Genomic DNA, 13,889 nt, shown 5'->3' on the forward strand with positions numbered 1-13,889 from the left:
CAGATGTGGGCTTCCCACGGCCACCTAGCCAACACAGCCAGACGCGCGAAGGCGCCCCCTGGCGGCCTCTCCTGAGAGCTGGCGGGAAGGGGCGGCGCCAAGTCGCGACTTCATCTGCGTGGAGGGTTTAGACCAACGCGATGCAGGCCTGCAATGGGGCGGTGCCTGTTTGGCTGTGGGGTGGGTTGGGGGGGTGGGCGGGAGGACAGTCACACAGAGGCGCCTTGTATGCAGAGAGGAGGGGGTGCGGTGGGGAATCGTTTCCCTCTGCAAAGGTTCACGCGGGCTGGTTCTCGGAACCCCGCAGGCGTAGGATTGTATCCTGGTGCAGCCACTTTCTTGCCGCGCGAATTCGGGTACTAGCGCTGAAGTTTTCTGAGCCTGTTTCCTCATCTGTGCGATGGGAACAACAACAGCCTTAGACCCATAGAATTGTCGAGAGGGTTCAATGAATGCCACGATGCATGAAAAACGTTTAACATCGTGGCTGGCATTAAGGAAAGGCTTTTCCTTTTTATTTTATTTTATTTTTAATATTTATATATTTAGCTGTACTGGGTCTTAGTTGTGGCATTCAGGATCTAGTTCCCTGACAAGGGATCAGACCCAGGCCCCCTGAATTGGGAGCGCGGAGTCTTACCCACTGGACCACCAGGGAAGTCCAAGGCTTTTCCTTTTTAAATTCTGTATCTTTTTTTTTTTTTTTTTTTGTATGTGTTGGGTCTTCATTTCTGCGCGAGGGCTTTCTCCAGTTGTGGCGAGCGGGGGCCACTCTTCATTTCTATGTATTTACTATTCTGCAGTTCTGCAAAGCAGAATTCCTTGTGTTTCCAGCAATCTCACCGTGATGAAATATTTTTATTACGAAAAATTTCAACATACACAAAACTAGAGAGATTAGTAAAATAAACCCATGACCCTCCTCCCCCTCAAAATGCCCATCACCTAGAATAAGAACTCTGCAAATTCTACTGCTTTGCTATTTTCCTTCCTCCCTTCAGGCTCTGATACCGCTGTTCTCTGTTCCCCGAGGGCGATGAGGGGGCGTCTATGCTCGCAGCTGCCCATGTTCCTGCTCCTTCTCCAGCCCTGGGAAACCCAGCTCCAGTTCGCAGGTGAGCCAGAACCCAGCCCTCAGAAGCAGGGGGAGGGGAGCAAAAGCAGGTTCTCCATCTGCAGCCAACTGCCTGCTGGGGAGAGCAAAACAAGAGCTTTGGAACCATAGCGCTTGGGTTCGAGTTCACAGCTTCAACTCTCTGGGCCTCAGCTTTCCCATCTGCAGGATGTGGCTTGGAGGTACCCAAGTTGGGCTCATGCAGAACTGTCCAGTTGGTGTTTAATTTTTTTAAGTTAATTGAAAAAAATCAGGAGATTTCACATAAAAACCCTAATTTTGGGCTTCTCTTGAAAAGACCCAAGATCTGCCAACATGGGGTTGGCAGATCTCACGGCTGCAAGGCAACATTTGTCTGGAGCTGCCCACTTTATGAGCTATAGAGGCTCTCTGGGTCCTCCGTCCTAACCCATCACATTCACTCATTTATTTATATTTATTTATATTGCCTGCCTAACTCCTGTAGGCATTTGAGTTTGCGACGTCCCCTCGCCCTCCTCGCAAGTGGATAACACCTCCTCAGTATAGCCCTCAGAGCTGTAGGATAGAGATTTGGTGCAGTCTCCCAGTCCAGGCCCTCCTCAAATGCTGCGTGAGTGGATGGAGCTAACCTGCATTTGCTAGGTTAAGACTGTGCTGGGCGCTGTTACACCGTGAGAGCACCATTCCGCCCTGGGTTTCTGTGGGGTTCTCCCGGGACGTGAGGCTTGGCTAACCTAGGAAAGTCCTCCCTGATCTCCTCGCAGGTCCCAGGTGCCGTACTGGGCCCCTGGATTTGGTGTTCGTGATTGACAGCTCGCGCAGTGTGCGCCCCTTCGAGTTCCAGACGATGCGGCAGTTCCTGGTGAGCCTCCTCCGCAGCTTGGACGTGGGGCCCAACGCCACGCGCGTCGGCGTGATCCAGTATTCGAGTCAAGTGCAGAGCGTCTTCCCGCTCGGAACCTTCTCACGCCGCGAGGATATGGAGCGCGCCATCCGCACTCTAGTGCCACTGGCGCAGGGCACCATGACCGGGCTGGCAATCCAGTACGCCATGAACGTGGCCTTCAGTGTGGCCGAGGGTGCGCGCCCGCCGGAGGCGCGCGTGCCGCGCGTCGCTGTAATCGTGACCGACGGGCGGCCCCAGGATCGTGTGGCCGAAGTGGCGGCGCAGGCGCGCGCCCGCGGCATCGAGATCTACGCCGTGGGGGTTCAGCGCGCTGACGTGGCCTCCCTGCGCGCCATGGCGTCCCCCCCGCTGGACGAGCACGTCTTCCTCGTCGAGTCCTTCGACCGTATCCAGGAATTTGGCCTTCAGTTCCAGCGCCGGCTGTGTCGTGAGTGAGGGGAGCGCTGGAGCGAGACTCGAACTCTCCAACCGCTCCGATTCTCATTCCCACCACAGTGAATCCTATCCCCCTCCCGGCTGGCCCCGCCCACGCCATCTTTAGCCCCTCCCAACAGGCCGTGGAGTTGCCCTGGCCTACCGCGGGTTGTGGGGAATTCCAGCTCTGCCCATTTTTGCTCAAGGCTTCGCCCACAAGGAGCAACGTTTAGCGTGCCCGCGTACCTTGATGAGCTGTTGTGGTTTACCACAGGCTTAATGTCTAACTCCAAAACCGCCTCTCTACACAAGAAGCACCACCCCTCAAGGCTGAGAGCCATCGCCCACTCGGGCGTCAAGCCCCGCCCACTTGGGGATGACCCCTCCCCCTCTCGTTTTAGCCCCTCCCACAATGCTGCACGATCTGTTCTCCTCACACCTTGAGTTATGCCGCTTACCTTGATTTAGCATCTCTCTTCTTCCTCTACTTTACACCGTATAGTCTTCCCTTATCCCACTGACAGCTCTGGCCCCGTGCTCCTGTCTTCCGAGCCTATTCACAGGGGCCACTGAGGACCTATACTTTCCCTAAGACCTCCCACCTGTATTGGCCCCTCTCAACCAAGTCATATTCCATCTAAAGACATCCTTGAGCATGGGGTCTGCTCAGACCTCATTCAGCTCTCTCTTGTTGGAGGGTTCTCCCCATCTGTCCCCTGCTGATTCTACTCTTGTATGTCCTCAGGAAAGGACCTGTGTGCTGAGGGGGGACACGGCTGCCAGCACCAATGTGTCAGCTCCCCCGGCACGTTCCACTGTGCCTGCAACCCCGGCTACCGGCTAGCAGCAGATGACAAGAGCTGTTTGGGTGAGAGCTACCCCCACCCTCCAGTCTCACTGCTCCTGAGCCTTCTGTGGCTCCCCATTGGCCTAGCATCAGTACAATGAGTCTGGAAGGGCCTTTGAAGGTCAAAGTCCAGCTCCCTCACTTTACAAGTCTAGGAAAGGGAAGGTGTCGCTTGGGGTCATGTAAGTCCTTGGTGGGACCAGGGCTAGAAATCTTGACCTCACAGAGGTCATACAGTTAATACAGTTAAGTGTATTTTCTATAGCCTTGTCTCCCCCCTCTTTCAGGCTCATCTCCTACCTGGCTTCAAAACAGCTCCCAAACTTGTGTAATTTCACAGGCATATCCTTACTGTTTCTGTTACTTGACAGAATTGGGGTCTCCATACATCTCCTACATTCCCCACCCCCATATACGCTGCTCATTCCTGCTTCTGCATCTCAGTTCTTTCCGGGCTGCTCACCTGGGCTGCTCTTGCCACTCCTCTTTGCAGCTGCAGATCTCTCAAGGCCTGTTCTTCATGTTTGCTTTCTGAAAAGCTATGACACACAATGCCTTGCTTATACAGTTAAGATTTTCCCCCTGTGTACATATGTCCAATCCTTTGATCATAACGGCAGCTGTCATTTACTGTGTGCCAGGTTAGCATCAGACATTAAGCTAGGAGCGTTAGTTACATGCATCATCTCTCAAGCTCACCACATTCTGGAAAAAGAGGTCCTGTGTTTCCAATAACCCAGATGTCAGCTGGGGTCTTCTTGTTTCTGGGGCTTAGAAAAGGCTGGCGTGAAGCCCCATTTGATGACCTGTGAACATTCAAAACCCTTCCCAAGATCTCCGGGAATTCCCCAAGTGCTTACATCCTGTGGTCACCTCTAGCTCTGAGCTTCTGCTGAATTCAATTTATGGGTCCTCGCGCAGTTTCTCAGTCCACACGTGCTGTTCTCGTCCTGTGGGTGTAACTCAGCCTCTTCCTTGGTTGACACACTTGTGCACACAAGGGCGTGTATATGTTAAGTCGCGCATACGTCTATTTTACTAAAGATGGGGGGTGGACAGAGGTGCGACTTACATCTAAGTGAAACACCCATTATTTATAATTGGATATTAGGCACCCTTGATCCCGAAAGTCCTCAGTCACCCCTCTATAGGGGATTTTCCATTGGCAAACTCAACCCACAGTAAATCCTCTCCACACCATCTCTCTTGTCCTTTTTTTCCTCTCTCCACTCCCCATCTCTTTTCTAGGAACCCCACATTCTCACACTTTAATGCAGGGCATCTCATCTCTCTCCAGCCCCTATTCCCCAGCTCAGCTCTAGGCCATATTTGCACATCGAAACCATGAAGATACTCAGCGCGGCAATAGTGCATCCTCCTCAGAAGGCAGTTGTAAATAACAACTGTTCTCTTCCATTATATCCCCATTTTGCAGATGGGGAAATAGAGGCTCAGACGGGTAAAGTGGCAGAGCCTCACTAACTCTGGTCCTCCTCTGTGCGTTAGTGAACATTTTGAGGGCAGGGGTCCTGTCTTCTACAACTGTGGATTCCCATTCTTATGCCTGGCTCAGTCATGGGCCCACTGGGGTACATCTGGAGCTTGAATTGGGAGGGCCGCTTGGCTCAGTAGGAAGGGGGCCTTTGCTTGGAGGAATTACAGAAGCCTGGGTACCACCCCAGACTTATTAAGTCAGGATTTTGGGGGGTTGGGGTCCAGGCATAGGTATTTTTAAAAAGCTCCCCAGGTGGTTGTGCTGTCAGGGCTGACAAGGGCAGCCCCAGGGCATAGCCTGACCTCACCTCTTCCTCAGCCCTCGACCTGTGCACTGAAGGGACCCATGGCTGTGAGCATCACTGCGTCAGCTCCCCGGGCTTCTATTTCTGTCGCTGCCGAGCTGGCTTTGTACTCCAGCAGGACCAGAGGAGCTGCAGGGGTGAGCGAACCCCCCAATTAGCACCTGGACCAAGGTCTCTGATGGCTTCAGGCAGAAGTGACATCTTGCTGTCTCTTCCTTCCCACCAGCCATTGACCACTGCAGCTTTGGGAACCACAGCTGCCAGCATGAGTGTGTTAGCACCTTTGGTGGGCCGCGGTGCCGCTGCAGAGGGGGCTACAACTTGCTGCCCGACGGCAGGAGCTGTCAGGGTGAGGAGGGGTCTCCTGCGTTTGTGCAGAGCGACGAGGGATCTTAGCTGGTGGAGTCCACCCTGACTCTGTCTTGTCTCTCCTTTAAGCCCAGGACCTTTGCAACGGCGTAGACCATGGATGCGAGTTCCAGTGCGTGAGTGAGGGCTTCTCCTATCGCTGCCTGTGCCCTGAGCGGTGGCAGCTCCAGGCAGATGGCAAGAGCTGCAGCCGTGAGTTATGGGTGGGAGGGGGTTCTGTCTGCCTCTGACCCACTGCCCACATTCTGAGTATCCTTGACTCTGTCCTGTCCTTGCTGTGGCCCAAGAATGTGGTATGAGTGTGTGTGTGTGTGTGCGCTGGTGGTGGTGGAGTTGGAGGGTGTGCCATGCCCTGCCTCCATGTCTTTCCCCTCAATCTTCTACCCTGCTGCCAAGGTTAACTTCAAAAATACATATTTGATCACATTTCTCCCTTGCTCGAAAGCCTTCTGTGGCTCACCAGTGCTTACAAAATAAAGATCAAATGCCTTGCCCCTGAGTTTTTCAAATGGCGGGTGTAACCACAGTGGATACACAAATGCTGGGTGTAACCACAGTGGATAACAAAATCAAATTAGTGGGTTAAAAACTAGAAATTTTTTTAAAAAGAGAGAGAGAAAATAGAGTTTACTGCATGGATGTAGAAAGAGTAAGTATTGTTTCACGAAACTTAGTTTTAATTATATGTGAGTATAAGTGCATCATGATGTATTGTTACATTATTATTATTAATTATTATTTTTTTTACTGTGGGTTGTGGTCAAATTTTTGAAACCACCGCCTTAGGTCATTATAATCTAGCTTGAGCCAACCCCATCAGCCTGTCTCCTGACAAACTTGAACATTTGAGCCATACTGGCCTGCCCATTCCCAAACGTGTCCAGGGCTCCCAGCTTCCATGCCTCCACACACATTGCCCCCAACATCTAGAATGTCCCTTCATGCCTTGGAGAACTCCTACTCATCCCTGAAGATCAAATCACATGTCACCACCTCCATGCAGCCTTCCTCACTAGCTCCAGGAAGAATGAATTACCCCTACCTTGCTCCCTGCAAGCCCCTCTATTCAAGCACTTTCCTTGATGGTAGCAAATGGCATGCCTCGCTGCTCTGCTCTATCCTGATATCCTATGGGTCAGGATTATGTTTCATTTATTGGCGAACCTCCTTCAGGGCCTAGCAAGGTCCCTGTCTCAGAACAGGGGAGGCAATCTTGAGTGATTAAGAGCTTGGGTTTTGGGGTCAGACAGACCTGGCTTCAAATCCTGGCTCAGCCACTACTAGTGGTGGAATCCAGAGCAAATAAATGACTTTATCCTTCAGAATCTCAGATTCTTAGAAAATGGGGATAATACCCAAGGTTATTGGGAGAATTGAGAAAAAATATATAAAGCACCTAGCCCAGTGCCTGGTACATGGTAAGCTGTCAGATAGTAATGTTTTTGTTTTTATTTATTATTGTTAGTAGTGGTAAAGTTTAGAATTCTGTCTGATACATAGTAGATGATCAATAAATGGTAGCTATTGTGATGATGATGATTAAAAAGATGCTTTTAGCAGGCTTGTGGTAAGCGCTTAATAAATGGCAAAGATTATAATGATGCCACTGATGATAATAATAATTATTATTAGTTAGCACAGTGCCTGGCATAGGAAGGACTTCACACATAGTATCTGTTATATAATAAATGTTTGCAAGTGAATGAATGAGCAGGTGGCTGCTGCCAGCCAAGGATCTGATCCCTTAATCCCAGCTCTTCTGCTCGGGTGGGCGTAGGGTGCCAGGAAGGCCACGTGGACCTGGTTCTGCTCGTCGATGGCTCCAAGAGCGTGCGTCCGCAGAACTTCGAGCTGGTGAAGCGCTTCGTGAACCAGATCGTGGACTTCCTGGACGTGTCCCCGGAAGGCACGCGCGTGGGGCTGGTGCAGTTCTCCAGCCGCGTGCGCACCGAGTTCCCACTGGGCCGCTACGGCACGGCGGCCGAGGTGAAGCAGGCGGTCCTGGCTGTGGAGTATATGGAGCGCGGCACCATGACCGGGCTTGCGCTGCGCCACATGGTGGAGCACAGCTTTTCAGAGGCGCAGGGCGCGCGGCCCCGGGCGCTCAACGTGCCCCGCGTGGGCCTGGTCTTCACCGACGGCCGCTCCCAGGATGACGTCTCGGTGTGGGCGGCGCGCGCCAAGGAGGAAGGTGGGCTTGGCGCGGGCCGCGCTGGCCTGAGGTTGGGTTGGATGCGGGGAGGCGGCTTTCCCGAGGCCTAGGGTGCCCCCTTGAGTCCCTCGACGCTGCAGGCATCGTCATGTACGCCGTGGGCGTAGGCAAGGCGGTGGAGGAGGAGCTGCAAGAGATCGCCTCGGAGCCAGCGGAGCTGCACGTGTCCTACTCCCCCGACTTCAGCACCATGACGCACCTGCTGGAGAACCTCAAAGGCAGCATCTGCCCGGGTGAGCACATCGGTCTCGGGACCCCTCCCATTCTCTCACTGCCTACCCTCCGAGATCTCCGGGTCCTATTCGTTCCCGCCCCCTTCGTTGAGTGACAGCCAGGGGATGGGCTCGCTGGACAGAGCCTCTTTACTCAAAGTGTGGTCCGTGGACCCGCGGCAGGGCTGTCACCTAGTGGTTTGTTAAAACTACAGCATTTCCAGCGCTCTCCAGACCTACCGAATACAGTTTTGCACTTTGACGAGACCCTCAGGGGATTAGCATTATGTTAAAGTGTAAGAAGCACTGGACTAAACTACCTGTTCCCCAAATTAGTGGGCGTTCAGAATAATTTGGGGGGAATTTTTTCAAAGGCACGCCCAACTCAGCATTGGTGAGGGGAGCCACATCATAAGCCCTTTACCTTGTTGGGATTCAACTTTACAGACCTGGCAAAGCGGCAGGACTGGGTGTGTTTCAGGTACACAAAGATGTGTATTAAGTATATATATTTAATATATATTTATTTCCTTGATTTCCCCATCTGCAAAGTTAGGAGCCTTTCTGGACCTGTTATCAATACCATTGATAAACATGACATACAGACTAAGATATAACTTTTAAATCATAACAGCAACTCTGTATTGAAGGCCAAGTGCCAGGCATTGTACTGTAATATTAAAAATGGCACACGTTTACAGAATTCAGTGAATCTAAGATACCATCCCTTGTAAGATTCATTATTTTCTATACTGCTAAGAAAAAAAGGATGCCAAATTTAATTGTAAGGCAACTATTTGGATTTCAGAGATGTTGAAATGTATGAGGAAATAGACTTGGATCAGTGGGTCTTTTAAAAAAATATTTATTTATTTTATTTTTTATTTTTGGCTGCGTGGGGCTCATGGGATCTTATGTTGCAGCGCACAGGCTCTGTAGTTGTGGCACACGGGCTTATTCCCCCCCTGCCCTGCGACATGTGGGATCTTAGTTCCCCCACCAGGGATCTAACCCCATGTCCCCTGCATTGGAAGGGGGATTCTTAACCACTGGACCACCAGGGAAGTCCCCTGGATCAGTGGTTCTTAAACATTAGTGTGCATCAGACTCACCTGGAAGGTTTGTTAAAACACAAATTGTCGGCTCCAACCCCAGAGTTTCTGACTCAGTAGGTCTGGGGTGGAATCTGATCATTTGCATTGCTAATAACTTCCTAGGCGTTGCCGATGCTGCCGGTTCAGGGACCACACTTGGAGAACCATTGGCCTGGTTGAAATACCCTATAAAGTGTTTCCTTGCATCAGGAAATGCTCTAGATCTGCACCCTCCAATAAGGTAGCCACTAGCTACATACACCCATTTAAATTAAATTACATTAAATTAAATAATTTAGTTCCTCAGGTGCACTAGCCACATTTCAAGTGTTGAATAACCGCCTGTGTCTTGTGGCTACCGCACTGGACAAGGCAGATACAGAACATTTCCTTCACTACATAAAGTTTCATTTGGACAGTGCTGCTGTGGACTCTTGCTACTCAAAGTGTGGTCCACAGACCAGCAGCAGCATCACTTGGGAGTTTATTAGAAATGCAGTGTCTCAGCCCCTTCCCTGTTAAGAACAAGAATCTATATTTTAACAAGATCTGGTGATTCCAATGAGCATCAAGGTTTGAGAAACCTTCTAAGATGTGTACACACACGAAAATCACTGAATCCTGAGCACCGCCGGACGAAAAGGTGTTCTCATTGTATCCATTTTTACAGGTAAGGAAACTAAGGCTTAGAAAGGTGGAGGGGGTTTTCCAATATCTCACAGCTACCTAGCTGGTACTCATCCCAGGTCTGTCCAAATCCCAAACCCGAACACTCAGCCGTAGGCCGGGTGGAGGGATATCGGAGAGCCTCAGCCAGGGCTGGTTGGTCCTCCTCCAGCTTCTCACTCCCCCACTCTCTGTGCCCGGCTGCCAGAGGAGGGCATCAGAGCGGGGACAGAGCTTCGGAGCCCCTGCGAGTGCGAAAGTCTTGTGGAGTTCCAGGGCCGCACGCTGGGGGCGCTCGAGAGTCTGTCGCAGAATCATATCCTTTGGGTCCAGGGGCGCGGACTGGAGGGGAGAAGGGACCCCCGCGAGCCCCGGTGGCTTCCTTAACCGCTCACTGGCCCAGCTGACGGCGCGCCTGGAGGATGTGGAGAACCAACTGGCCACCCAGAAGTGAGGGCCGCGGGTGGCCCGGACCCGGGCAAGGGGGGCGGCCCCGCGGACTGGGCCCCCTCGTGCGCCTTCCGGGCGCTGGGGCCGGGCAGAAGCTGGGTCCCCCAGGCTTGGGCTGTCGGGGGGGAGGCGCTGGCGGGCTTCCAGCGCTGCGATCGAGCTGGCCTCGCCTGGACCAGAAGCCGGACTGCGGGGGATCGTGGGAGGGGATGTGGGGGACGCGTGCTGCGCTCAGTTCTTTGTAGGATTTCTTTTTTTGTTTTCTTTTTCTTACAAAAAAAAAAAAAAAAGAACAAAAAAATCTGGTTTCCACGGGGTCGGTGTGCGTGTCTTGCTGTGCCGCCAGGCGGAGGGGAGGCCAGACGGAGCGCGCTCCGGCGGCGCCCGGGCGGCGTCTCCTCGGAGAAAGGCGCATTGTGCGGGGGTCGGGCCGGGGGGCAGGGGACCGGGAGCTGCTTCCCCCCGCTTGTTTATTCAGCTGAGAACAGATGGCTCCTTATGCAGGCTGCGGGAAGGGAGGGGGCTCCACGGGTACCCTGGGGGTCTGGGCAAGTCTGCGCCCCTCCATCCCCCAGCGGATCGGACACCTCGCTCTCTGGCCGTGCCTATCTCCTGGTGTCCCGGGGTCTGGCTCAAAAACTGTTCGAACTGGGCGGGGCGGGGGCGGGGGTGTTGGCGAGAAGCGGGAGGCGGTAATCGAATCCCCTAAAGGGACGGGAGCGGGGAGGATAGGTGAGTTTCGCCTGGATTTTATCTCCCTGCACTAGATAGGAAAAGGAGGGGGTGTCAGCCAGGACCTCTGGCCCAGAGTAGCCTTCCCAGCCTGTGTTTTACCTCCAAAAAAACAAAATAAAAACGAATCCTCTTTAGGTAAAGAGCACAAACTGGTACAATTTCCCAAGTGCAAAGATGAAAATACTTCCAGTCCTAGAGTGATTATGGGCAAATTACTCTGGGTTTGTTTCCTTATGTGTAAAATGGGGATTGAAATCGTTATGCCCAAGGGTGATGGTGAGAATGGAGGAAATTATTCTAAGGCATCTGACCTTGTGCCTGGTACTACGTATTAGGCTCTCAGATGGCAGCTTTTAACTATTAATAGCTAACATGTTTAGTCTTGGGCATTATTCAAAGTGATTTGCAGGTATTTTCATTTTATCCTCATAGCCTTGTGAGGTAGGAATTATTGCCTTTATCACTCCCTTTTACAGACAAGGAAACTGAGTCAAAGAGAGGTTAAGTTTCCCAGAGTCACATGACAAGTAAGAAGATGAACCAGGGCTTCCCTGGTAGCGCAATGGTTAGGAATCCGCCTGCCAATGCAGGGGACACGGGTTCGAGCCCTGATCTGGGAAAATCCCACGTGCTGCGGAGCAACTAAGCCCGTGTGCCACAACTAGTGAGCCTGTGCTCTAGAGCCATGAGCCACAACTGATGAGCCCGTGTGCCACAACTACTGAAGCCCGTGCACCTAGAGCCTGTGCTCCGCAACAAGACAAGCCACTGCAACGAGAACCCCGTGCACCACAATGAAGAGTAGCCCCCGCTCGCCGCTCGCGCAGCAACAAAGACCCAACGCAGCCATAAATAAACAAATAAATAAAACAAATAAAAATGATTTAAAAAAAAGAAGCTGAACCCGTGTGTTTTCATTTCCTGTGGCTACTGTAACATCACCACAAATTTAGTGGCTTAAAAAACACACAAATAGTTTTTGAGATTAGCAGTCTAAAAGGGGCTGGCAAGGCTACATTCCTTCTGGAAACAATTGTTTCCTTGCCCTTTCCAGCTTCTAGAGACTACCGAATTCCTCTCATCACCTCAACCTCTGCTTTGGGCATCATACCGCCTTCTCTGACTCTGACCTTCCTGTCTCTGTTGCATAAGAACCCTTGTGATTATACTGGGCTGACCCAGATAGTCCATGATAATCTCTCCATCTCAAGCTCTTCATCACGTCTGCAAATGCTCTTTGCCATGTAAGGTAACATATTCACAGGTTCCAGAGATTAAGATGTGGACATCTTTGGGTGTGTGCGTGCGTGTGCATTATTCTGCCTACCACACAGGACTTGAAGCCAGGAGGACAGAGCTCAGAGCAGGCACTTCCAAGCACGCACATGCCTGGCCCCTCACTGGCCATGGCGAGGAGGGAGAAAGATGATTGAGAAAAGCCCCCGAGCTGGGGGAGCCCAGGGCTGGAGGGGGTAAAGTCCACCTGACTATAACAGAAAGAGGACCCTTCAGGTGAAGGGATGGAGCAAAGGGCGGGTAAGGAGGGAGAAATCACAGAGGAGGGGACTTCCAGCCAAACCTTAACCTACAGGATGACAGGATGATTGAGGTCTCACCTGGACCTGAGGGTCAGATGAGCAAAAGTGCCCGTCCAAACCCTTTGTTTTGCGGCCGGGAAACCAGGCCTAGAGGGCAGAGTTGTCTGCCCAAGATCACAGTGAGAGAACCGGGGGTCTGACTGTAACAGGGACTTCAACGATGGGGTGGCACTGAGGCAAAGGTGAGGCCTCCTCCCTGGAGCTGGCCAGGACTGTCTTCCGTGGGGTTTCTTTTCTCGCCTGCTCTTCTCCTGTAATCTCCACAGTAGCCACTGGATGGCGCCTGGAGCTCTGATTTGGAGTTGGGTCCCAGAGCCCTTACAGGCCTTGGGGGCTGGCACTTGTGCTGAGCCAGGCCTGCCCTTCTCCGAAAGACCCTCCTCCCCCTTCACACCCCTCCCCCGACTCTGGCGGACCCTACCACCCCAGCCTAGAAGCTGCTTCATTTCCTAGGCAGTGACCACACACCCCTGGATTGGAAGACCAGCCCTGCTATTTACTAACTGTGTGTAGGTATTGACAAGGGCTGGTTCCCTTGTCCATTTCCTGATTCTCTTTTGGGGAGGCTGCAGGAGGCAGAACTCCCTTATCCACTCTTTGGAAGCTAGAATGTGGGCATGAGAGCACAGTGCAGCTGTTAAAAGCACAGACATGGGAGCCAGACTGCCTATCCGAATCCCAGCTCTGCCATGAGCTGTGTGACCTTAGGCAAGTTTCTGAATTTCTCTGTGCTTCTGTCAAAGGAGACCCAGTTTTCTCATCTGTATAATGGAGAGGATAGTATTCCCGATGCCACTGGGTTTTTGTGAGGATTGAATGAGATAATCCATTTTATATTCTTAGAACTCCGCTTGGTACATCGTATGTACAAAATGCAAAAAACAAAAATGCACAGCTGGGGTTTAATAAACTCCATGCTTTCTCCTTGGACTATGAGTCTTGAGGGAACAAGGCCAAGGTTCAGGGACAGTTGGGAAGTCATTCAAGACAGTGCAGTGATAGTACAGTAAGTCCCCTACATATAAACCTTCAAGTTGTGAACTTTCAAAGATGCGAACGTGTGTTCGCATGTCCAATCACGTAAGTTAGTTCATGTGTCTGGCGTACATTGTCCATGCATGCATCCCGTACAAGTGGTTGTGCTTTCGTGAACTTTATTGTACAGTACTGTGCAGTAGCCCAGGATGTCCAGAAGCAAGCGTAAAAGCAGCAGTGTTGTAGCTGGTACTGCTAAGGAGTGCCGAGTGATAATGATGGAAACAAAAGTGAAAATAATTGAGAGAGTGGAGCGACAAGAGGAAGAAGAAGTAACTGAAGAACCCCAGAGGTTCACAACACAGGAAGCGGCAAGGGAATTTTCTTTATTTGAGGAGGCACTGTTAGTTTTTTGTTGGTTTTTTTGTTTGTTTGTTTGTTTTATAAATTTACTTGTTTATTTTTGGCTGCGTTGGGTCTTTGTTGCTGTGCACGGGCTTTCTCCAGTTGTGGCG

General features: G+C 51.7%; 1 protein-coding gene across 7 annotated transcripts; it reads left to right on the forward strand.

The window, feature by feature from the left end:
• Positions 1-1,004: 1,004 nt before the first annotated feature.
• Positions 1,005-11,174, forward strand: MATN4 (matrilin 4). 7 transcript variants are annotated; one of them, XM_027078222.1, is made up of 10 exons: positions 1,005-1,115; positions 1,861-2,430; positions 3,163-3,285; positions 5,078-5,200; positions 5,290-5,412; positions 5,502-5,624; positions 7,210-7,623; positions 7,725-7,877; positions 9,825-9,932; positions 10,012-11,174. In XM_027078222.1, exons 1-10 carry the CDS (start codon positions 1,037-1,039, stop codon positions 10,068-10,070), a joined length of 1,875 nt encoding a protein of 624 aa, XP_026934023.1. In that variant the 5' UTR covers positions 1,005-1,036; the 3' UTR covers positions 10,071-11,174. The 7 variants fall into 7 exon arrangements, 4 of the variants coding, with proteins under 4 accessions (XP_026934023.1, XP_026934020.1, XP_026934022.1 ...); XR_003427045.1 differs by lacking the exons at positions 1,005-1,115; positions 9,825-9,932 and adding an exon at positions 9,498-9,604 and having other exon boundaries at positions 1,772-2,430; positions 10,020-11,174; XR_003427044.1 differs by lacking the exons at positions 1,005-1,115; positions 10,012-11,174 and adding an exon at positions 9,498-9,620 and having other exon boundaries at positions 1,772-2,430.
• Positions 11,175-13,889: the final 2,715 nt, after the last annotated feature.

The sequence above is a fragment of the Aethalodelphis obliquidens genome, unplaced genomic scaffold (genome assembly GCF_003676395.1).
Source record: "Aethalodelphis obliquidens isolate GAN/ISIS:26980383/991018 unplaced genomic scaffold, ASM367639v1 scaffold42, whole genome shotgun sequence".
In the NCBI taxonomy this organism is placed as follows: Eukaryota; Metazoa; Chordata; class Mammalia; order Artiodactyla; family Delphinidae; genus Aethalodelphis; species Aethalodelphis obliquidens.

Bases quoted from the DNA above. Each gene is read 5' to 3' on its own strand.
- MATN4 (XM_027078222.1), top strand. From the start codon at position 1,037: ATGAGGGGGCGTCTATGCTCGCAGCTGCCCATGTTCCTGCTCCTTCTC. The intron at 5,413-5,501 runs GTGAGGAGGGGT...CTCTCCTTTAAG, and splicing joins CGACGGCAGGAGCTGTCAGG to CCCAGGACCTTTGCAACGGC. The intron at 5,625-7,209 runs GTGAGTTATGGG...GGGTGGGCGTAG, and splicing joins AGATGGCAAGAGCTGCAGCC to GGTGCCAGGAAGGCCACGTG.